The sequence below is a fragment of the Stenella coeruleoalba genome (genome assembly GCF_951394435.1).
Source record: "Stenella coeruleoalba genome assembly, chromosome: 17".
Classification (NCBI taxonomy): Eukaryota; Metazoa; Chordata; class Mammalia; order Artiodactyla; family Delphinidae; genus Stenella; species Stenella coeruleoalba.
Genome location: NC_137163.1, coordinates 542,366 through 564,339, shown reverse-complemented (window position 1 = coordinate 564,339; position 21,974 = coordinate 542,366). Strand labels below are relative to the sequence as shown.

Here is a 21,974-nt window from a genome sequence, read left to right as displayed (position 1 = left end):
GCCAGCGGGAGAAACGCCTCTATTGAGTGTCCGAGCACACACACAGCCCAGCCCCACCTGCCCCGCCCGGGAAGCAGGGCCACCTAGGTGAAGAGGCGGAGGGTGCCATCAGCCCCGGCGGAGAAGACCCACGGCTGGGTGGGGTGGAAGGCCACGTCCAGCACCCCCAGGTCTTTGGTCAGGCTGTGCCCCTTCAGCACCTTCACCGGCACCAGCAGCGGGTTCTGCAGCAGGTCGCTGTGGGGAAGGGAGAGGCTCAGGACGTGGGCGGCACAGTCCCCCTGGGGTGCGGGCAGGCGGGCAGGCACCAGCACTCACTTGTACACCATCCCGTGGCAGACGATGACACTGCCGTCGTCGGAGCCAGATGCAAAGAGCGGGTACCGGGGGTGGAAGGCCACGGCCCGGAGGGCCTTCTTGTGGTGCCTGAGGGGGGGACCAGGTTGAGGGGGGTGTGGGGGGGGGTGAGTAGGGAGCAGCCTGTCACCCGCCAGCGCCTCACCTCAGCACCCTGTACGGCCTGGTGGACAGGTCCAGGTCAAACCACACCAGCTTGCTGTCATAGCTGCCACAGATGACGTTGTCGCCTGGGGGGAGACGCGGTGGTAGGGACCTGGTGGCCCCCTCACCTGCCCCCCACCAACCAGGGCGCCCCCTCACCTGCCGGGTGCACTGCCAGGCTGGACACCCACTTGCAGTTGGGCGTCAGCTTCTTGGTGAGCTCCTGGCGCAGCAGGTGGTAGAGGCGGACGCTGCGCTGAGAAGCCACGAGCAGGAAAGGCCGCACGGGGTGGAAGGCCACGCGCTGCACCTGGCCGTGGCCGCGGCGGAAAGGGCTCTGGCTGCGGCGCCGGCTCAGCTGGTGGATCAGCACCTGGCTGCGGCCCGGGGTGGCCAGCACCACGGCCATGTAGTCCCCACGGCCGTGCCACGTCGCCTGCGTCACTGGCTGCGGGAAGGGAGGTGGGCTCAGCCGCGCCCCGCCCCGCCCCCGCCTCCCCCTCCCCCACAGCCCCCGCACCTTGCCATGGCAGATGCGCAGCCGCAGGCCGACCCGGCGCTCCTCCTCCGAGGCTTCCAGCCAGTGGGCGGGCTGCGCAGCAGGCTCCGCGGGCGGGGTGAAGGCGCTCAGCAGCTGGTCCGTGCTGCCCACCACCAGCCGGTCCCCCAGGGCCGGGTTCAGCAGCAGGACCGCGTCCTCCCTGCGGCCAGAGCCCAGTGAAGGCCCCCGGGCACAGGACCACCACCGCCGGCGCGGGCACCCCCGGCCTCATACTCACACTGCCACGGCCACCAGGCAGACGGTCGGGCGGGGGTTCCAGGCGACGCTCTTCACCACGCCCCCCACGGGCACGGTCCTCACGCAGCGGGCGGAGGCCACCTCCCAGAGCCGCACCGAGCCATCGTCTGAGCCTGAGCACAGCGGATGGGCTCTCAGCACCCGGCCCCCAGCCCAGCCCCCATGGCAGGGCTGCCCCGCCCGAGGCCCACCTGATGCCAGCCACTGGCCACCCGGGGAGACACTGAGGCAGCGGACGAGGTCGCCGTGGCCCCTGTAGACCTGCAGAGAAGGGGCGGTGAGGGGCGGAGCCCCGGAACTGTGCTGCCAGCCGCCCCGCCCTGTCTGCTCACCAGGGCCTGGCACGTGGGGAAAGGCTGCAGGTCGCGTGGCCGGGGCAGTCTGGGGATGAGGTCCTCAGGGTCCACGTTCACCTGGGAGAGGAGCACGTGGGGTCAGCTGTGTCCACCCCCACTTCCCGCCCCCGCCCGGGAGCCCCGCCCCCCACCCCCCACCGCACACCCTCATCTTGCGCTGCCGTGGGCACAGGTAGAGGTCAAGGCAGCGCTCGAAGCGCTCCTGGATGAAGCGGCCGTACGCAGGCACAGCCCGCAGGCTCGGGAAGCGGCGCGGCAGGAAGTTGAGCCTCCTCTCCTCGGGCTCCCGCTGCTCCCAGGCCATGCGCTGTAAAGGCAGGAGTGAGCCCGGAGCGCGGGGCGGGCGGGGGCAGGCAGACCCCAGCCTGCACCGGGCTCACCTCCTCCTCGCTGGGCAGGTACTCGGGAGGTGGGTTGTAGGACTCCGCGTGGCCCGGCAGGGCCAGCTTGGGTGCCGGCACGTGCATTTTGTGGCGGCCCAGCACCGCGTCGGGGTCCTCTTGGGCCCACAGGTCGTAGAAGCTGGGGGTGGAGTCCCGAGGACGGCGAGGCTGGATCCAGCCCATCTTAATGGCGTGCACCATGCGGGAGACCTGCAGAGGTGGCAGGGTCAGGGCGGGGGCAGGTGGCCGGGGGCGGGCCGGAGGATGGGGCCACACCCACCTTCTCCTTCTCCACCAGGGACGGGATAAAGCTGCGCTTGTCAGCAGGCCGGTTGGTCACCGGGTGTATCATGAGGTCCCCACTGAAGAAGTCCACAGCCGGCTGCGGGGACGAACAGAGGGGTGTGGGCCCGGGCCCCGCAGGTGCCCCCAGACCCTGGGGACAGCGGCTGCCCCTTACCTCGTACGGGTTGAAGCTCACATCCCCAAACTGGCCCCTCTGCAGTCGCCGCACCAGGGCCACCTGTTCATCTGTCAGCTGCACGCTGTGCCCCGTCATCCGGTCCCGCACCGTACGCCTAGGGGCTGCCCGTCAGCGCCGAGGCCCTGCCCCAGCCCGCGCCGCCCCAGCCCACCGGCCCTGTCCCACCCCACAGTCTCCGCCCCATGCCCGCACCAGTAGTCAGGGTTGTCCATCTTGTCCAGAAACTGGTCCAGCTCGTCAGGGGTGCGCAGGGGCTTATAGATGCGCCTGCCGTCCAGGTCGTAGCCCACGTGGGGGAAGTCATCGTACCACTCCAAGGGCACGTTGCCCACCGTGTTCCGGATGTCCTGGGGCAGGAGGCCAGCATATCGGCACTGGACACCCACTGTGCCCACCCGTCCCTCCAAGCCCCCCAAAAGATACAGACGAGGGGGAAAGGTGAGGGCAAAGGAACGGGCTTCAAGGCTAGCCAGGGGCAGCACCCGGGCACCCTGGCTTGTGCCCTCTCCCTGGGGTGTGACGTGGCAGGGCAGCCGGCACTGTCCCCCACCACCCCCTGGCCCTCAGAGGCGCCGGAGCTGTACCTTCACATTTTCCACTGAAGTAGCGCCAACGCCGGAGCCTCCCCCTGGATTCCTTGGCCAGGGCTCCGGGCAGCCACAGGCAAGGGTGACCTCATCGCCCGTGGGCTCCCTCCCCTGGCGGGGGGCCTTAGGCAAAACCGGGTAGCCACGGGCAGGGACTCGGGGAAGACCCCACCCACCCACCACAAAGGGACGCCGAAGCCGCCGCACTGTGACCTGCAGGCGTTCAGGGACTCCCCAGCCCCCAGCCCTGCCCCCCACCCCACCCTCAGCGGGCAGAGCAGCCACATTCCTGGACACACATTCCTGGTCGAGGCCCCTGCCAGCCGCCACCCTCCCTCCACCCAGCACAGAGACTGCTGCCCAGGCGGCCGCTTCCTGCAACAGTAGCCCCGGGAGGAGTGGCCCCAACGAGACAGCACGGCCGGGAGCCTGGGAACCCCTCCCCCTTACAGCAGGACAGGACCCTCTGGGAGCTGCCCCTCTGCACCTGCCCCCAGCCCCCAACCTGCCGACTTCAGTTCTCCCCGCTTGCCCATCCTCCAGGTGTGCCCCCGCGTGTCCCTGCCGTTGCTAGGAATGCCCTTCCTTCTCCTGTGACCCCCAAGTCTACACAGCCATCCCTGAATTGGACAGACTGGGGGTGGGGGGGTCGGTGGCCCAGAGAAAAGGCCCACGGGAGCACTCAGCAGGGGAACGGGGTGCTGGTGGGGGTTTCTCCAGAGCAGGAGCGCAGGCAGGACCCGGTAAAGGGGGCACACACAGCCTGGGCCAGACCTGGAGGTTGATGCCAGGAGGGGGCAGGTGCAGGAGACACAGGCTGTGTCATCAGGCGACCCCAGGCACAAACCTGAGAGGGGGCGGCCAAGGGAGCTGGGGCTGAACTCCAGCCCCTCAAAGCTGTTCTCTGCCCCCTCCTCCGGGCACAGAAGGCCCAAGTGTACATGGGAGGGAGAGACAGACAGGGTGTGGCTAGGCGCTGGGGCCAGGGCAGCTGGGTTAACTTGGTCATGCCAAGGAAGAAGGCCCGGGTCATGGGTCCTGCTTGACCCTCCTGCCCCCCCGCAAAGAGGGAGGAGAGGAGGCGGCACAGGCCCGGTACCACCCAGAAGGGGGCTCCCACTTTCCCCGCATCCCCCAAAGACAGCAAGATGCTCCAGGCCCCTTCACCGTGGCGCGAGAAGGCAGAGGGACAGAGGGCCCCTGCTCCAAGCGGCCTCCAGGGGCTGGGAGGCGGGGAGGAGGGCGGGCCGGCGCGGGGGAGGGGCCGCCTCGGCTATAAAGGCCCGGCCCGCGGCCCTGCTCCAGCCCGGGACGCACACGTGCGCGCGGCGCCGCAGCCGCCACCGCGGGAGCCCTGAGACCCCGCGCCCCCCTGGCCTGGGCGGCGGCGGCGGCAGCGGCATGCACAGCGCGCCGCGGAGCTGACGGCGGCCGCCGGCCCCATGTCCTTCGCGATGCTGCGCTCGGCACCGCCCGGCCGCTACCTGTACCCCGAGGTGAGCCCGCTGTCGGAGGACGAGGACCGCGGCAGCGAGAGTTCGGGCTCCGACGAGAAGCCCTGCCGCGTGCACGCGGCGCGCTGTGGCCTCCAGGGCGCCCGAAGACGGGCCGGGGGCCGGCGGGCGGGGGGCGGCGGCCCGGGGCCTGGGGGGCGGCCGGGCCGCGAGCCCCGACAGCGGCACACGGCGAACGCGCGCGAGCGGGACCGGACGAACAGCGTGAACACGGCCTTCACGGCGCTGCGCACGCTCATCCCCACCGAGCCGGCCGACCGCAAGCTCTCCAAGATCGAGACCCTGCGCCTGGCCTCCAGCTACATCTCGCACCTGGGCAACGTGTTGCTGGTGGGTGAGGCCTGCGGCGACGGGCAACCCTGCCACTCGGGGCCCGCCTTCTTCCACGCGGCGCGCTCTGGCAGCCCTCCACCCCCGCCGCCCCCGCCCCCCGCCCGCGACGGCGAGAACGCCCAGCCCAAACAGATCTGCACCTTCTGCCTCAGCAACCAAAGAAAGTTGGTGAGTGTTGGCCGCGGGTCGTCCCCAGAAAGGGAGGCGAGGAGGATGGGGCGCCCCCCACCTCCAAACCACCCGTGCAACCCACACCTGCCTGGCAGAGAGGGCGGGGCCAGAGGCAGGCAGAGCTCCCCAGCAGCACCTGTTAACCCACGCGCAACCCCGTGCCCGGGGCGGGGGGGGGGGGGGCGCAGCTGGAGCAGGCGGGGCCGGGCCTTCCCTGGACGTTCTCCCCACGAGTCCTCTGGACACAGGCTCCCACGGGGACCAGACAAGGGCACCCAGGGCCAGATGGGGGAGGAGACTGTGGCAGGGCCGACACCAACTTGGAAGCTAGGGGACCGAACCAGGGTTGGATCAAGCAACTCTGGCCACCCACCCTGCCCCCGGGGGAAAGAGACTCAGGGGCAGTGGGATCCACTTGCTCTGCCACTGGCCTAAGGCTTATCGGGCACCTGCCTGCCCTCCCCTGGCCCCTGCCCCTGGGGCTGCCCACTCGGACACCAGTGCAGCTGTGGGACCCGCTGGCAGGAGCGGGCAGGAGACTGGGGGCTGGGGGAGAGGCCCCGCTGCGGGAGACGCTGGCTGGCCGTGATTTACGGCTTCTGCTGTGCTTGGTGGCACTGGAAAAGCAGGGTGAGCAGGCAAGGAGAAAATACGGCGCGGCTCTCCCCAATCCCCACTTCCTCTCCAGACGGCACGCGCGAGCTCCTGGGGCCTGAACATCTGGGAAATTTAATTTTACAATTTCGGCTGTGCAGCAGCGTACTCTCCTCCCCAAGCCGCTTGGGGAAGCTGGGCTGAGCGTGGAAGGGGGGTGCTTTCAGCACCCCACCACCCGAGACAGCACCCAGTGGGGAAGCCCGGAGGTGCAGGCTGGCACTGGTCTCTGCGCGGGCCCTGACACTGCCCTCCCCTCTGCAGAGCAAGGACCGAGACAGAAAGACGGCGATTCGGAGTTAGAGGCGGACACTGCTGGGCCATCCACGGAGAGCCCCCATGGACCTGACTCGGGCACAGGCCTCCCTGAGGGCACCCCCCAGGCCAGCCCTGCCCCAGCTGTGAGCGGGGCCGATGGACAGACAGGCGGTGGGACTCAGAGCTGGCCCAGCACTTGCCCAGCCCCACTGGAACTTTCCGTGCTGGCTCCCAACCTGGTTTTCTTCTGGTCGCTATGTGCTGGCATCTTTGATACGATAATATAAAGTCTGGAAACTTTGTATAATTAAAAGCAAAACAATTATCTTCTAAACACGGACGCACACTGTCCTCTCCAGCAATCGAGAATCCACCCTGAGCCGGAGCCCGAGCCCACCCTCCCACCCCTCAGGGCTCCATGGGCCAAGGTACCCAGTTCTCGGGGAAGGTCCCCCACTTTCCCGGGCTCAGGGCCGGCGCGCCCAGCACCCCCGACCAGGGAACTACAGCGTGGGGTCCGAAGGAGACCTGTGAAGGGAGAGGAGGGCGAGGGACCGAGCAGGACACAGGCAGCCCAGGCCCGGGAGCAGTCTCGCCCCACCCCCGTTCCAAGAGCCTGCCTGGTGTCCCAGTGCCCTGAAGGGTCCTCAGTGCTTGCGGCATGCAACTCACTGGTCGCTCTTCAGGGCCTCGGCACCTCAGCCTCTGCCCACGGAGCCCCACGAAGGGGGCCTGTGGGGGAGGGTAAGCGAGGGGCACTGTCTGGCAGAGTGAGTCCCCAGGCCTGAGGGCATGGACCAGGTGGCAGCTGCCTGTGTGTACCCCTGGGGCCCACCCCTGCCCCCAGCCCTGCAATTGGCCCCGGCAGCACTGCTCACACCGGGAGGACCCCTGGCTGCCCACCACCCACCCACCCACCCAACTCCCCCAAAGGCCCCACCTGCCCATGAGGAGGGCAATCCAGGCTTCTCCCCAGAGCTGTGCACAGCTGGTGGACCACTAAAATCGTGCAGGTGACAATTATAGACTAGTGGCGCGAGCTCCACGGGCACAGCAGAGAAGAGAGGTGGGGGCGGCTCTGTACAGGCCACCCCAGCACCCCCAGGCTGGCCAGCAGCCTGACTTCCGGCCAGCGGGCGGGGAATGGCCATGAGCGCCAGGTGCCAGCCCTGGGCCCTGCAAGCCCTCAGCGCAGGCTCAGGGACCCCGGGAGAGGGCAGGTGCCAGGCCCACGTGGGCACCGCAACAGGGCAGGGCTAGAGCCACCCCCTCCTCTGAACAGACGGGCTCCAGGGAACCGAGAAGCAGGAAGCGATGGTGTAATTTTGGAGGAAATTCTCAAAGCCAGAGCCATTAAGGACTAGAAGGGGGCTGTGTCCAATCTGATAGAAATATAACAGGATAAAAAGTCACAACGGCAGGTTCCACTCAGAGAGAAACCCAACCCCAAATTTCCTCTCCTTAATCCTGCAGGAGCTTACAGCTGGCCAGCCAAAGGGGGGGAGAGGGCATGCTCGGTCACCCCCACCCGCCTGCCTGGAGAGCCAGGACCCAGGAGGAATGTGGGGGTCTGCCTGGGGGATGAGAAAGGCACCCCTTCCGCCCCGGGGCACTGAGGACACTGCGAGAACGCGACCCGCAGAGGGGCACGCGGGCAAGCAGGGACGCCCCCCAGGGTCTCCGGCCTGCCTCCCCTGCTCCCCGGGGCACCAGTGCAGTTCTGTGGGGACGGTCTGTGGCCCACCTGCCGCTCACCCACCGGCCTCACCTCTCCATACCTGGGCTAGGTGGGAGTGCACCCTCCCTCACAAATCCTCCCGAAGACGATGGGCGGCAGGGGGCAGGGGGCCGCATGCCCTGCACAAAGGCCTGAGAGAAGAGTGCGGGGTGAGGGGGACAGGCAGGGCGAGGCCGGAGGGGCATGGGTGTCAGGGACCCTTGGAGCCGGTGCAGGAGAGGAGAAGGGGCTGAGGGAGCCTCGGAGATGCCAAGTCGGTAGGAGAGGACAGGCCGTTGGGACGGTCCCCAGGGGCCGGCAGGTCCTGGCACGGGGCGCGTGGGCCAGGCCCTCGGCTGCTGGGCCTGTGACTCCGACAGCGGCTGCAGCTTGGCCAGCCTCGGGCCCGGGCAGTGGGCCCGGTCGCTCCCTGAGCTGCACCGGTAGCAGCAGAGGCTGAGAGCCTGGCCCGCCAGCCAGCAGGGGAGGGAGGGGAGGGGGCGGGGAGGGGCACGCCGTCACCCTCCACCGCTCCAGAAATTCAAACCAGACTGGGGGTGGCGGGCCGGCCCGAGCCCCTGCAGCCCCACGAGAGTCCACTTGGCTACTCACGGCAGCCGCCAGGCCCCCGTCCACCACAAACCCCACTTCCTCCCCAGGACGCCAGCCTCGCCCCTCCACCGAGCCTCCGCGTGCCAGTGCCCCATAGAGGCGGCACGAAAGGAGGGCCCAGCCCGCACCCTGGGCCAGCAGCCGCCTCTGCGGGCCAAGCAGGCCTGGAAACGCTCTGATGGCCATCAGGGCCAGGCTGTCAGCTCCCTGTCCCCAGCCCGGGGAACGAGCTGCTGCCGGCACCACGTGATCCATCGCCAGGCCGCCTGCGCCCGCAGGCCAGCCGGCCCCCACCCTGCGCAGCACCTGCGGGCTGCCAGGAAGCACATGTGACCCCGTGGGGGCGGGAGCCCGCCGACCCCTCCAGGGCCCAGACAGCCCCCAGCCTGCGCTCTCCCAGGGGGCCGCCATGCCCCAAGGACGAGCCTTCGGGCGGCAGGGGTCCCCCGCCCCCCAGGCTGCACCGGACACGGGCGGCCACCGGCTGATGTGTCGGCTGGGATTTTTCCGCTCTCGCAGAGCCCCCCCCTCCCCTCCCCCTCCCCAAAGTGGCTGCAGCTGTCAGGACCGCAGATTGGAACTGCAGGTACGGCGCTGGCCCGCTGCCCACCTCCCTCCCGTGTCTGTCTGAGAGAAAGGAAGCCGGCCCACCTCTGGAATCCTTCACTCTCTCCTCGTTCCGCCTCTCCCACCTGTCCCCGGGGAGCGCGGGGTCAGCCGCCCTCGCTCGGGCTCTCTCTTCCCCTTGCCCCTCTCCGATTACAATGCCGGCAGTGTTCCCTCAGCTCCCCCGACACGGAGCCCCCCCCCGCCCCCCGCCTTCCTGCACCTCCTCTCTCCCGCACTCCATGGCGGGAGGAGGACAGGCCACGTGCCCCAGGCCACCTGCTGCAGCTGAACCCACACAAGGTGCTGGCAGGATGAGTCCTGAGTCCTGGTCGACGGGCCCAAGGGGAGAAAGCCAGGTCCCACTCGGCCTCTTCCTGCCCCAAAGACCAAAGCCAGCTGAGGGGATCCCGGCAGGGGTCGGGGTCAGAAGCAGGGCCCACCAGCTGTAGCCAGCCAGGCCAGGGTGGGGCGGGCGAGACACTCGGAACCCCCTTCCCAAACCTCCTCCGTCAGACTGTCCCTCCCAGTTGCCGTCCTCACAGAAGTGCTGCTGGCCCGACCCACCCGAGCCGTCGGACGTCGTGTGGGCACAGGGCCCCTCCAAGGCCACTCCTTGACCCCTGACCAGTGCCTCCACGGCCGCTGGGATAGAGAGAAGCAAGTCCACTCCCCCGCCAAGGGGTCCATGGGGGAGGGGGTGAGGGCACCGAGGTTGCCCCTGCTCTTCGGTCCTCAGATACCCAAGACCCCCACCCACCTGCCCCTCCCCCTCCTGGGGTTGGCCAGGGTCCAGCGGGCATTCCCACGTGGGACACCCGAATCTCGGCTCCCTGCAGGCAAGGGCTCCCAGAAACTCCCCTGGGAATGCTGGAGGTGGGCATAGGCTTGGGACCCCCTTGCTGAGTGCCAAAGGCCCACTACGCTGCTTCACACATCCCAGCCCCAGCCCCTCTAAGACCTCATTCGGGAGGACTCGCCCCGAGCCCCCGCCCACACACGGCCAGCCCCCCACCCCGAGCCCTGTCCTCAGCGAGGCAGCCACGGCCTGGGCCGGGACACATGCTGGCCCTGCTCAGCAGCCGGCCGCTCACCGCCTTTCCTACACAACTTGCCCCCACAAGCCTGCCCAGCCAGCCCCAGTCCACGGCCACACCTCCAGCCCTAGGGCGACACCCACCCCACCCCCGCCCCGCCCCAGGCCCAGGAAACTGGCTCCAGTGGGCACAGGGCAGGCCAGGGCCTCTACCACCCAGCTGCCCCAGTGAAAGGGAGGGTGCTGCGATCCTCCAACACCCTCCGCCCTCCCCAGGGGGAACCCTGTCTCCCAAGTGTGACAGGTGGACCCAGGGGGGGCGGCGCTGGCGGGGGGCACCCCACACACACCCAAACGCAGCGGGCCTGGCTGAGAGGTGGTGCCTGGCAAAGGCAGCCAGGGGCGCCCTGAGGTCACAGTCGCCACACCCACAGCCCCCCCACGGCCACCTGTGAGGCCACGGTGTCATCGGGCCCCTCCCAGGCCAGGCGGCCGGGGCGACCCGAGGGTCTGTCGGAGCCTGGCCGTGGGACGGGGGCCCGCCAGGGAGGCCGGCGGCCCGCGAGGCCGAGACGCACGCTCTGCGCAACAGCTCGAAACCCGAGCCGCGGCTGCGCTGCCAGCAGCAAGCGAGCGCCGGGGGCCGAGGGCCGCGCCGGGGGCCGGGGCCGGGGGCGGGGCCCGGAGGACGCGGCTGCCGCTCAGTAGCCGGGAGGCCATTAGCGGCGCCTGGCGGGAGAGCTGGGAGGACCGCAGCCCGGACGCAGATGCGCCCGCCGCCCGCCCACCCTTGCAGGGCCGGGACCCCGGGGGCTCGCAGCCCCGCCCCCACCCCACCCGCCCAAGGCCTCAGCTTCTCCCAGGCCAGAGGCAGGGTGGGGGAACCCCGCTGCTGCGAAGGCCGCCCAGCCCCCCGCCCCCGCCCCTCCTCCCGGGGCGGCAGCTGGATGAGATCACGTCTGTGGGGGAGGGGTGCAGTGGACTTGTGGGAGCGGGGCTCCCCCCACTCACGGTGGCCAGGACCCCCGCCACGCGTGGCCTGGCAGCACGTTCAGGGGCTGCAGCCCTGTTGCTGCCTGGGATGTGAGCTGGGGGGAAGGTACGGAGAAGGCCAAGGTGCGGAAACGGGACCCAGGTCTCCCGAGAAGGAGGACCGTTGCTCACCCGTCAGTGCCTGGGACCGGGGTCCCCCAAAGCCATGCACGGCAGAGGCCGGCGGTCAGAGGGCCTAGAAAGTCCGGGCCTCAAGCCCAGGCCTGAGGGGTGGGCAGGACAGGGACTGGGGAGGGGGAGGTTGGGCACTGCCACACCGCAGGTTCTCCCCCAGGAGCATGCCTTGTCAGGACACCACTGCCGGAGGCTGGCCAAGGCCTGAGTGGAGTCCTGGCACCACCGGCCACCTCCAAGGATGCTGCGTGGAGGAGGCGCTGCCCGACACAATGCGACCAAGTGTTCGTGGACGGTGGCCCCTCCCAAGTGCCAACCACCCAGGGCACAGCCCCGGGGTGGGGGAGGCTCCCGCGCCCCTCGCGTGCTCTTGCCCCTTGGGCTCCCGAGAGGACTGCTCGCCACCCCACCTCTCAAGCCTCTTCCCTGAAGCCCACCCTGCTTTGCACAGACGGCAGAGACGCGGCGACAAGTGTGTGTGTGTCGGGGGGGGGGGGCGGGGGGGCCGGGGCAGCACTTCTCAGGGAGGAGAGCATCTGTCAGGCCAGCCTGGTCCCTGAAAGCCGAGCTCTGCCGCCCCCTCGAGCCACAGCCGGCTGTGCTGGCAGAAGTACGGCTCCCTGTCACTCAGGCGACATATGGGATAGTCATCGCCGGAGGAAGCAGCCCCCACCCCGGCGGCTCCAGCACAGCCCGAGCCAGGAGGAGCGCCTCCCCGCGGGCGGGCCGAAGCCCCTCCCCCGGCCTCTGCACTCCATTTACAATCATCATCGATTTCTCAAAATACCGAATATAAAAAAGTAGCCGACAGGATGTGGCTGCCGACAGCCAGAGCCCCTGGGAGGGGGGGAGACAGGCCGGGAGCCGCGCTGCACCGGCCCCCCTTCACCGAGCACGCCCGCTGCTCCGGCCAGGAAACCAATTTATTTTGTTTTGTCTCTGTTCTCTGAGCGCACAGAGACCGGGTCGGGCGCGCAGCCAAGGCTCCTGCAGCCGCTGCCAAGAGAGCAGAGGATGGGGGTGGAAGCTGCGCGGGGGGGGGGGGGGGGGGGGGGGCGGCGCGCGTGTCTCCCCAGCCGGGACAGCCCCTGGCAGGCGGCAGGAAGAGCCACCGGGCGGCAGGGACCGCCGTCTCTGCAGGCCCCCCAGCCCGAGGAGGCACACACTCGGAGGGCTCACGCCAGGGCAGTGGGCACGGGGGCCGCAGCCCCGCCCGGCGGCCAGGACACATTAGGGAGGGGGCGGCTGGGCGAGCAGCACGGCCACGTCTACCTGGGAGGCTCCTCAGCCCCAGCGTCCCCCAGAACCCACGGGCAGCTCCGGGCAGCTGAGCCACAGCAGCCTCTGCCCGAGCACCCCTAGCCTGGCAGCAAGCTTTCCCCTTGAGAGCGTAAACGTGGGAAGGACGACCAGATTCACTGAGGGCCCCTGCGGCCCAGGCCCCCAGGATGCCAGGGAGGAAAGGGGCAGAGAACCGGGGCCGCCCGTCTCCTGCCCTCAGTGCCCAGTGCAGGTGCCCGTGGGGCCTGTCACTGCACCCTCACCCCCGGGGCCCAGCCCAGGCCGGCTGGTGTCGGCGAAGCCTCCCCGGGCCTGTCGGTGCCCGCCCAGAGCATAGGGGCGCCCACCGCCTGCCAGCCCCGCCGCCCACCCCCAGGGCCCAGGGGTGGCTGCGAGGTGCCCAGTGCCCTCCCCTCCCCGCGATGACACACACTCCTGCAGTCACGTGTACCCGACCCTGAATCGCTCTTCCAGACGGGGACTGGGGCCCCAGGCCAGGACGCCCACTCAGGCCTCGCTGTGGCCTGACCCACCTCTGCCCAGGCAGTGCAGCCCACCCTGCGAGCGAGGAGGCCACGGCCCCAGCCATACCTCCTCGTCAGAGCTGTCCTCCACGTACTCGTCCTCAAGCCGCACACTCGCCACCTCCGTCCTCGGCGAAGGGGTCCCGGCCTGGGAAGGGAAGGGGAGAGCAATTATGTTATGTCAGGACACTGACGCCCTGTGCCTGGGGCAGATCGCAGGTCCAGGATGCCCGCCCCCTCCTGCCAACGCTGAGGCCTAGGTTCCTACACCACAGTCTCTAAGCGGCTCCAACCTGGTCCCACCGCAGGTCTAAGTGGGCCTCTCAGGGAGGGGGGTCCCACCCAGGGTCATCCTCTGTCAAGGGCTGGACCCATCATAACGTCCAAGCTCCGGGAGAGGACCCCAGGGAGGGGCTGACACCGGCAAAGGAGCACTTAGCCACCCCCGCACCCCTTAATGCGAACAACGGCTGCAGGGCTCCCGGCCCAAAGGCCCAGCCGAGCCCAGAGCCAGCCTGGGCTCAGGGGACGGGCCTGTCAGCAGCCGTCCCACCGAGGGGAAGGCCATGTACTCGCTCTTGGCCACCAGCAGAGGGGCCACAGCCGACCCACTCCTAGGGCAAGACCCTTGCCCCGAGGAGGCCACATGCAGCGCAGCCGGCCAAGGGCCCAGAGAGGCACCCACACTCTCAGACTGCTGGGAGGACCCGGCCCCAGGCTGACCCCGCCCACCGGGCCAGTGAGTGGGTGCCACTGCTCACGCACACCCCAACCTGGAAAACAGATTCTCCCCTTGTGGGGCGGGGGGACCTGGTGCACCGGAACTGGGATTGATGGGGAGAACAGCCCGTCTCTCCCCCACGACTCCAGGGGCAGTAAAGTGTAGCAGGGGCCCCCCCACCCCAAGCACGGGCGCCCCGCCCAGAGCCCCGCTCCCCCTGCCCGGGCAGGAGCCAAAGGCCCGCAAGGCAGCTCTCCCTCCCTCCTGTTTTTCCCTCGGTGTAAGGAGGGTGGGAGAGTAACTTTCTTTCCAGGCCAGGAAAAGGCGAGATTCGGTTTCCACGTCTCTCCCACCCCTTGCTCCCCGAGCTGTGCGCTGCGGGAGCCCTGCCCTGAAAGTGGGTCAGCACTGCCTGGGGGCGGGGGCAAGCGGGGGGCGCAGAGGGCCAGCCTGGGACCCAAAGCTTTCCTGCCGTCCTCACCCACAGCAGCAACCAGCGGACACACCTGCCCCAGGCCCTGGGCTGGCAGGACCCCAGGCCGGGCCACTTGCAAGTCTCTCCACAGCCCCCTGATGCCAGCCCGTGGCTGACAGGCCACTGGTCGCAGCAGGGTCGGCAGTGCAGGCCACGGTGCTCCAAGGCTGCCAACTGCCAGCCAGTCTGATGCCCCCCACCAGGCACCGGACCCCAGAAGCCCAGCACCACCTGCACGACAGGCCACCATCCCGGGGCCCTGGCCAGCCCCAGTGATGCCTGCGGAACCAGACACAGGCGGGACCTCAGCAAGGGGAGGGGACACCCAGCAGCGGGGCTCTGAGTTTCTGGGCAAAAGAGCTGGACACCCGGCAAGGAGGGCCCTCCCTCACGGCACCAGGGCTCTGAAGCCACATCCTCCCTCCAGAGGTGACGCTGCAAGGCAGATGGTGGCCACCAGGGGGCTGCCGTGATGCGGGGCGTGGCCCAGCTCCTGGGACCAGGAGGACCTAACAAACCCCGCCCCTTCAAAGTTTAGAGGTACCGTAGCCGGGCAGTGGCCACCGTAAAAAAGGGAGAACTTGCACAGCGCCGCCCTCTCTCCGCTTTCTCAAGCGGCCCAGCCCCGGCCCCCAACATCCTCAGGCACAGGCACCAGGTGGCGAGGGACTGCCCAGAGCCGCCAGCGCCCACCCCAAGACGGGGTCAACGCCACGTGCTGCGGGCTCGCAAACGTGTCCATGTGGATGGCTGGGGGCCCACGGGCAGGACCAGAGGGAAGTGGGGTTCTGTAGGCAAATGTCCCAGACCAGGGGACCAAGGGAGGCAGGACGGGCCTCTCCTGGGAGGCGCTGCAGCCTCGCAACATGACTGGCAGCTCCACAGCCAGGTGCTGCTGCACGGCTTGCTTGCTCTTGGAACCCTGAGTCCCGAGAGGGGGGACAAGCAGGCAGAGGTGAGATGCCCAGTGACAGCCAGCCACTCAGGTCACCCCACCCAGACGTGTGAGTGAAGCCCAGAACACGGGATGTGATCTGAGTGACCACCCTCCGAGGGCAGAACATACTAGAAACCTGGGGAGGGTACAGGAGAAGCTGACGTGCTTCACAGCTGAGGGGGGGGCTGTGGGATCTCCCAAACCCACTGATCATGTCACCCCAGATGCGACACCACCCCACCTGCCCTGAACTCTGATCCCCAGAAATAAGAGTGTCTGACGCTGGGCCACGGCCGGGGCTCTCTGGGACAGGCCCGGGCACATCCTGCCTGAGGTGGCCTCCACTGACGGGGCCCACTCCCTCCCCAGGAGCCAACGCCCAGACCCCACAGTGCACAGGTCTGGGACTCACAGCTGCTACTGGTCTCCTAGGGGCCCTGCCCACCACTCCCCAGAGCTGAGCTGAGACCCAGATGGGCTCCTCCTGCCCAAGGGTTTGCAGTAAGCTCAGTGCACAGACAGTACAGGCAGGACTCTTAAGTTATCTGGGAGATGCTAGTTGCACATTAGGCATCGCTACTAGGTCTTCTGTTACATTCCTTTTTTTTTTTTTTTTTTTTTTTTTTGCGGTACGCGGGCCTCTCACTGTTGCGGCCTCTCCCGTTGCGGAGCACAGGCTCCGGACGCGCAGGCTCAGAGGCCATGGTTCACGGGCCCAGCCGCTCTGCGGCATGTGGGATCCTCCCGGACCGGGGCGTCCCCTGCATCGGCAGGCGGACTCTCAACCACTGTGCCACCAGGGAAGCCCTGTTACATTCTTGAACGTGGCAAGCAGATTCAACTAATGAAGATGGGAACTTCTGTACAAAAGAATAAGAAAACAAAATACAGGAAAACTCACACAAATGAGAAAGGACCAAACCAAAGAGGACAAGCAGAAGAAAAAACGGATCTAAACAAGCACAAAAATGAAGAAATGGCCGTCAGCACCTAAATCCACTCAAGATGAGAAATCAAGAGGAGGCCCAGCAACGCGAGACCTATGGGACCGGAAAAGCCCGCCCAAAAGCACCACCAAGTGCTACCAGGGGGACACAGGGAAGCAAGAGGCCCTGGGTGACTGGGGGTGCCCGGCGGCAGGAGCCACCACCTGAGGGTGGAAACAGGAGGCGTGTGGGCGGCCAGTGGGGGAGGGGCCCGGGGCTCCCCTCCAGCTTGCTCGCAGGGGACAACCCACGGGCTGGGGCAGGTGAAGGTGGGTCGGCAGACCCTCGAGAGGGCCCTGAACTAGCGGAACTCCCCAGCGTGGTAGGAAGGTTCTGCAGGTTAGCAGCCCTGCCGTAGCTGCAGGATGAGAGGAACAGGCTGACTCGGGGGGCCCCAATGCAGAGCATGACAGGGCTGTCACGGGGGCCGCTCCTGGGTGTCTCGTGCGGCCAGGCTCGGGGGGAGACAGGAGAACACACAGGAAGCACTGACTGGCCTGTTCGTGAACAGGAGACGTGGAGAATCGCCAGCTACACCAGGTGGAGTGGTGGATGGCTTCTGAGGAACGGGTGGAAGAAAAGGGGAGATGGGGGGACTTCCACCAGGAGTCAAGAGCACCCACCTCTTCAGTTCCCGTTCTTGGCCTGGACGAATTCCAACCCAGTACTGAGGTCCCCGCTTTAGAAGAAAATACTCCAACACCCCTCAGCTACAGCAGGAAGAAGCCAGAGACGTGAGTGCCCAGGCCAAGCAGGTTCCAGGGAAGCTGGCAGGGCTCCAGGACGACCCACAGGGCATGCGGATGGGCGCTAAGAGCCTGCGCACGCGCGGGGAGGGGAGCACGGCACTAGCGGGAGACAAGGCGGGGTGAGGGAGCACCACCGGCCCAACGATGCACGGAAGGGAGGGCCCGAGGGCCTGGCTGCCAGTGGGGGACGCCTGGGGAGGGCGCAGAGCCACAGGCAGCCTCACCCCCTCTGAGGACGCCCCCACCCAGGTGGCCTGGGCTGACTTCCTCAGACAGAGGGCTCAGAGGGCACCCCGGAGGGCCGAGGGCCAGGGGCGAGGACGGCTCCCCACCCTCTGGAGAGGGTGGGCATGGAGTCTCTGCTGAGCTGCAGCTCGGCACCCGCTGAGCCGGCCGCCAGCAGACCCAGGACGGCAGCACAGGTACCTCTGCGGAGCAGCACAAGCCCAGTGGCTCGCGGGGCACAGGTGGTCAGCCTCGAGATGCCTGTACAGCAGTACCTCACCTAGAGAATTTCAACTAAAAATTATTTTTATTAAAAAAAGTTATTTAAAAAATAACTTTAACTTTTAAAAATCATTCCTAAAATTTTGCTTATAAAAGAGGATAAAAATCCTATTTTAAAGGAAAACACTTAAGCGTGTGGACCCTTAATTTTTTTTTTTTTTTTTTTTTTCCGGTACGCGGGCCTCTCACTGTTGTGGCCTCTCCTGTTGCGGAGCACAGGCTCCGGACACGCAGGCTCAGCGGCCATGGCTCACGGGCCCAGCCGCTCTGCGGCATGTGGGATCTTCCCGGACCGGGGCACGAACCCGCGTCCCCTGCATTGGCAGGCGGACTCTCAACCACTGCGCCACCAGGGAAGCCCCGATCCTTAATTTTAAAAGAGGAGGAAAAGATCCAGGAAGATAATTTAACCATGAACTGTGCTCACCAAGGAGAGTGAAGGCAGCGAATGGAAACGTCCTTTACGGAATAGTGTTGATGTAAGATTTAACGTTTTGTCAAGGAGGGAATATTTTGTAAATTTAAGAAGTTAAGGGACTTCCCTGGTGGTCCAGTGGTAAAGAATCCGCCTTCCAATGCAGGGGACGCGGGTTCGATCCCCGGTCAGGGAACTAAGTTCCCACGTGCCGCGGGGCAACTAAGCCCACGTGCTACAAACTACAGAGCCCAGCGCTCTGGAGCCCACACGCCACAACTAGAGAGAGAAAACCCGCACGGCACTAGAGAGAAGCCTGTGAGCCGCAACAAAAGAGCCTGTGTGCCGCAACTAAAACCCGATGCAGCCAAAAATAAAATAACTAACTAAATAAATAACGAGTCTTAAAAAAAAAGTTAAAAAGGAGAAAAATCTGCCCATAAGCCCATAAAGCACGGGCAAGGCAGTCTGTGGACCATCTTCTCTTTGTGCACCAGCGCTACAATTAAAGCTTGAATGGGTGGAGAGTTTAAATTGGATTTAAAATCTTGTCTTCCTAGGAAACAGATCAAGTAAGTGTGGCTTTTGGTTTCCATCACGGTCCTAACCTCCAGGACACCACGGCCATTCGAAGCATAAACAGTTACAAGATCGTTTCTAGGATGCTCTGAACGACCAGCGTTGTGTTTTACTTAAATTAAGCTTTTCTGTCATTTTCCTCACTTAAGACAAGAGTGGGGTTTGCCTTTCCCCATCGTCACAGCAACAGGCAGGACAGCAAAGCCTCACGCGGCGGCCAGCTGGCTCCTGTGCCCCCGAGACCAGGCCAGGTGGATGGAGCTCCACTCGCTCCCACAAGTGCGGGGCCACCAGCTCCCCCCAGGCAGTCCCCTGCAAACAAATCCCACCTTGGGCTTTGCCCCTAGGAAACCCAGCCTACAGCTGAGTCTAGCAAAGCGGCCTGAGCCTCAGGAGAAGCGACATCAGAATCACCGGGGTAGGTGTGGGGGCCCAGGCAGGTAGATTCTGGGGGTTCCTATGAACAGAGCACATGACTATGCTTGAAAACTGGTGCCCTAGAGCTCAGAGCACCTCAGCTCCAAGAAAGCGTCCTACCCAGCCCCCACCAGCAACACCCACCCCCTCCCCTGCCCCGCTGCACCAGAGGAGGGACGAGGGCCTTGGGGTTCCCAAGGAACGGGAGAAAGCACTGCCGGGAGCCCCCAGAGAGCCCGATGCCTGCCAGGCACTTTCCTGGCCATGGTCATCCAGGGGGAGAGCCCACCAGGAGGCTCCTTGCCTACGCACCTGCTGCCCGGAGGGCTTCTCCGTCCCGCTGTGCTGCTCATCGCTGCTGGCCCCATCCTCCTCCTCAGCCGCAGTGTCGGCCTCACTACCGTCACTGCCGGAATCCTCCAGGCCTGAGAACACACTTTCCTCGCTGTCGGAGAGGCCAGGATCGCTGCCAGGCCCAGGGCTGAGACCAGGAGCACCGAGGAGAGAAGGCTAAAAGGAGCATGGCGTCAACGAGCCCACAGCCCACGCAGCGGGCACCCTGCGCTGACCCACAGCTCTGTGTGGCCGGCCTCCAAGGCCACAGCCCTCAGGCCACAGCCTCCACCTCCACCAAAACCACCCACCCAACCCAGGCCTCCCTCACCACCCACCTCCGCCGACAGCAGGCCGCGTGCCCTCGGAAGAGACATTCAACTCCTAGCATCTCACAAGGCAAGGACTCTTCAAGGAGCTCAGTTCCCATCACATCCCCCACACCGGCCCCCTATCCTCCACACCCCACCCTGGCACTTAAGAGACCCAGAGCTATGAGGACACTAGGGCGGGGTCTGGGGCAAGCAGAGGACCCCAACCTGAGGGACTTTTCCCACCTGAAGCAGAAGACTCTGTATCCAACCAGATTGGGACCGACAGTTGATCAGTAAATTGTAAAGGTTGGTTGAAAAGACACAAAAACTACACAAGCTTTACTTAAAAGCAAGTGTTTCCATTCACCCCCTCAAGGGGTAGGACCAGAGCTTCCCCCGAGCAGAGCTCTGCTGACCAGACACTCCCCGATCCCTAAGTCTACAGGACGCAGTGCACGGTGTGGACCTTTTAGAACTGCAACAAGAACTTGCAGACTTTTAGCAAGCATTTATCTGAACGGAGAATTCGCTGCTTTTCAATTGTGAAGAAGTCTCTCACCTAATTGGACAGCCTGCACTCACCAATTACTTGGCAGCACTCAACTCAGCTTCCACAGAAACGACTCTGACACACACTAACTACTCCAACACTTAGTAAGCCACACAATTAAAACAGCAAGTGAAAACGGCATAAATGATTTGGGCACAAGTACAAATGGCTGCTGATGGGTACAGAGCCAGGAGGACTTGTCGCAAAGTGAGCGGGCAGCCGGACAACCCAGCAACGTGGAGTCCCGGCTCAGAGAGGCTCGACTGTACAAGCCTTCGGCGGCTTTCTACCACCGAGATTTGATGACACCCCACAACCCAGCTGGGGTCCAGCTGGAAACCAGGAGTGGCCATGAGTCCAGTTGAAACGATGCATCCAGGGCAGAAGGCACTGCCTTACTATTCTCGTACCCTCTTTTACAATGCATGCGACGTATTAGTAACGTATCAACAGACAAGTGGTTACTGCAGGCTCAAATCCCTTTAACGCAGGAAGCACAATTCAAAGGGCTAGGGAGGCTGCCGCACAGGATGCCAGCCCTCCTTCCTAGCTCTCTCCGGCCCAGACGTTCTTCCAACCGCAGAACAGCCCAGCCCCACACCGGCTACCCCTCGCACAGGGGGTGCTCCCTGCCCAGGACGCCCCCACAAGGCCACCACCAGCAGAGGACAGGCGACCCTCCTCTCCGCTTTCCCCGGCCTGGCTCCCCGGGGCTGGCGGCCGAGGAGCCGCCACGTGCGGCCCAGATGCACCTCCCCGTCCCGCTCGCGCAGCCCGCGGTCACCTCCTCCGGCTCCGGCGGCCGCTTCCCCGGCAGCGACCCCGCCGCCGCCGCCTCGCGCCCCACGCCCCGCGTGCCCGCCATGCTCCAGGCCAGCCCCGACCCGCGCCGCCACTTCCGGCAGCGACACGACCGCGTGGGCCTGGGGGCGGGGCCCTCAGGGTCAGAGGGCGCAGGGCGGGCCCTGGGTGGGGCGGGGCCGGCGTGCGCGCGCCGTGGGGACGCGGGCGGGCGGCGCCGGCGGGAGCGCGCCCGTCGCAAGATGGCGGCGGCCATGCTAGGGCTCGGGGCCGTGTGTGCGCAGCGAGCGGCGGCGGCGCGGCCCGAGCGGGAGGCGCGGCGGCGGCGCTAGCCCGGCCCTCAGCCCCTCCTCGCGATCGCTACCTCCGTTTCTCCCGCCTCGCCCGCTATGGATCTGCCCGTGGGCCCGGGCGCGGCGGGGCCCAGCAACGTCCCGGCCTTCCTGACCAAGCTGTGGACCCTCGTGAGCGACCCGGACACGGACGCGCTTATCTGCTGGAGCCCGGTGAGGGGCTGGGCGCGCCGGCCCGGGGCTTTTGGGGGCGGGCAGCAGGGCGTCGGGAAAGAGCGTCCGAGGCCGCCCCTCGTCGCTCCTGCCGCGCGCTCCCCTGGGCTGGGCAGGAGGGGCCTCTCCTCCTCGGTCTCGCGCCGACTATGTGCGGGACAACTGCGGAAGCGCGTCTGGCCTTAGGGCAGCGCCCAGTTTCGCTGGCGAGCGTTGTGCCCAGGTGGCCCCCGTAGCTTCTTAGATGAGTTACCAGGGTGGTGGGGTCGGCAGCCTTTGGGAAGAAATCAGGGCTTGACGCAGGAATTGGAGGGCGTTACTCTAGTGGAAAAGGAAAAGGAGCGAAAACAGAAAGCAAAACGTCATAAAGTTCCAGTGGGTCTCGAGCCCGTGTCCGGAGACCAGAGCCGGGTTTCCCAAGAGCGACTTTGTTTTTCATTCCTCTCGGGACGTCTTCGTTCGCGTCCCTGCCTCCAGTTGCCTGGCAGCAGGCTCGTTTCCGTGGTCTGACCCTGCAGACCGGACAATTCAGGCTTGCAGAGGTACAGCAGAGACTGTCTGGAGTTGCGGCCGAGAATCTGCCGTTCACGTCCGGGCTGTGACGTCGTGTCCGGGGAAGGCCGGAGCCATAGCTCAGGGCCGGCAGATGGGTGGCCTAGGCCGCCCTGGGCTGCGGAGCCTCTGGGCGCCTTCAGACATGC

At 66.4% G+C, this 21,974-nt stretch overlaps 3 protein-coding genes across 10 annotated transcripts in view; 2 read left to right on the top strand and 1 right to left on the bottom strand.

Moving 5' to 3' along the window:
- Nucleotides 1-7: 7 nt before the first annotated feature.
- Nucleotides 8-21,163, bottom strand: BOP1 (BOP1 ribosomal biogenesis factor). Of its 3 annotated transcripts, XM_079901478.1 has the most exons (16): nt 20,751-21,163; nt 19,082-19,279; nt 13,051-13,131; nt 2,716-2,870; nt 2,500-2,617; nt 2,320-2,421; nt 2,037-2,249; nt 1,802-1,963; nt 1,633-1,713; nt 1,492-1,561; nt 1,281-1,413; nt 1,022-1,202; nt 661-949; nt 503-587; nt 319-426; nt 8-237 (listed from the first exon to the last, which is right to left on the bottom strand). In XM_079901478.1, the coding sequence occupies exons 1-16, from the start codon at nt 21,021-21,023 to the stop codon at nt 84-86; spliced, it is 2,403 nt and encodes an 800-aa protein (XP_079757604.1). In that variant the 5' UTR covers nt 21,024-21,163; the 3' UTR covers nt 8-83. The 3 variants fall into 3 exon arrangements, with proteins under 3 accessions (XP_079757604.1, XP_079757603.1, XP_079757605.1); XM_079901477.1 differs by having other exon boundaries at nt 2,320-2,617; XM_079901479.1 differs by lacking the exon at nt 19,082-19,279 and having other exon boundaries at nt 2,320-2,617.
- On the top strand, nt 4,430-6,857 carry SCX (scleraxis bHLH transcription factor). The gene is made up of 2 exons (XM_079902077.1): nt 4,430-5,125; nt 6,047-6,857. The coding sequence occupies exons 1-2, from the start codon at nt 4,553-4,555 to the stop codon at nt 6,083-6,085; spliced, it is 612 nt and encodes a 203-aa protein (XP_079758203.1). The 5' UTR covers nt 4,430-4,552; the 3' UTR covers nt 6,086-6,857.
- The window catches only part of HSF1 (heat shock transcription factor 1), a 19,407-nt gene continuing 18,440 nt past the window's right edge, over nt 21,008-21,974 (top strand). For all 6 annotated transcript variants that reach the window (XM_079901485.1, XM_079901483.1, XM_079901480.1 and 3 more), the window contains exon 1: nt 21,008-21,273. In XM_079901485.1, the coding sequence (XP_079757611.1) occupies nt 21,157-21,273 (117 nt within the window). In that variant the 5' untranslated portion in view covers nt 21,008-21,156. The remainder of the gene's footprint in view (nt 21,274-21,974) is intronic.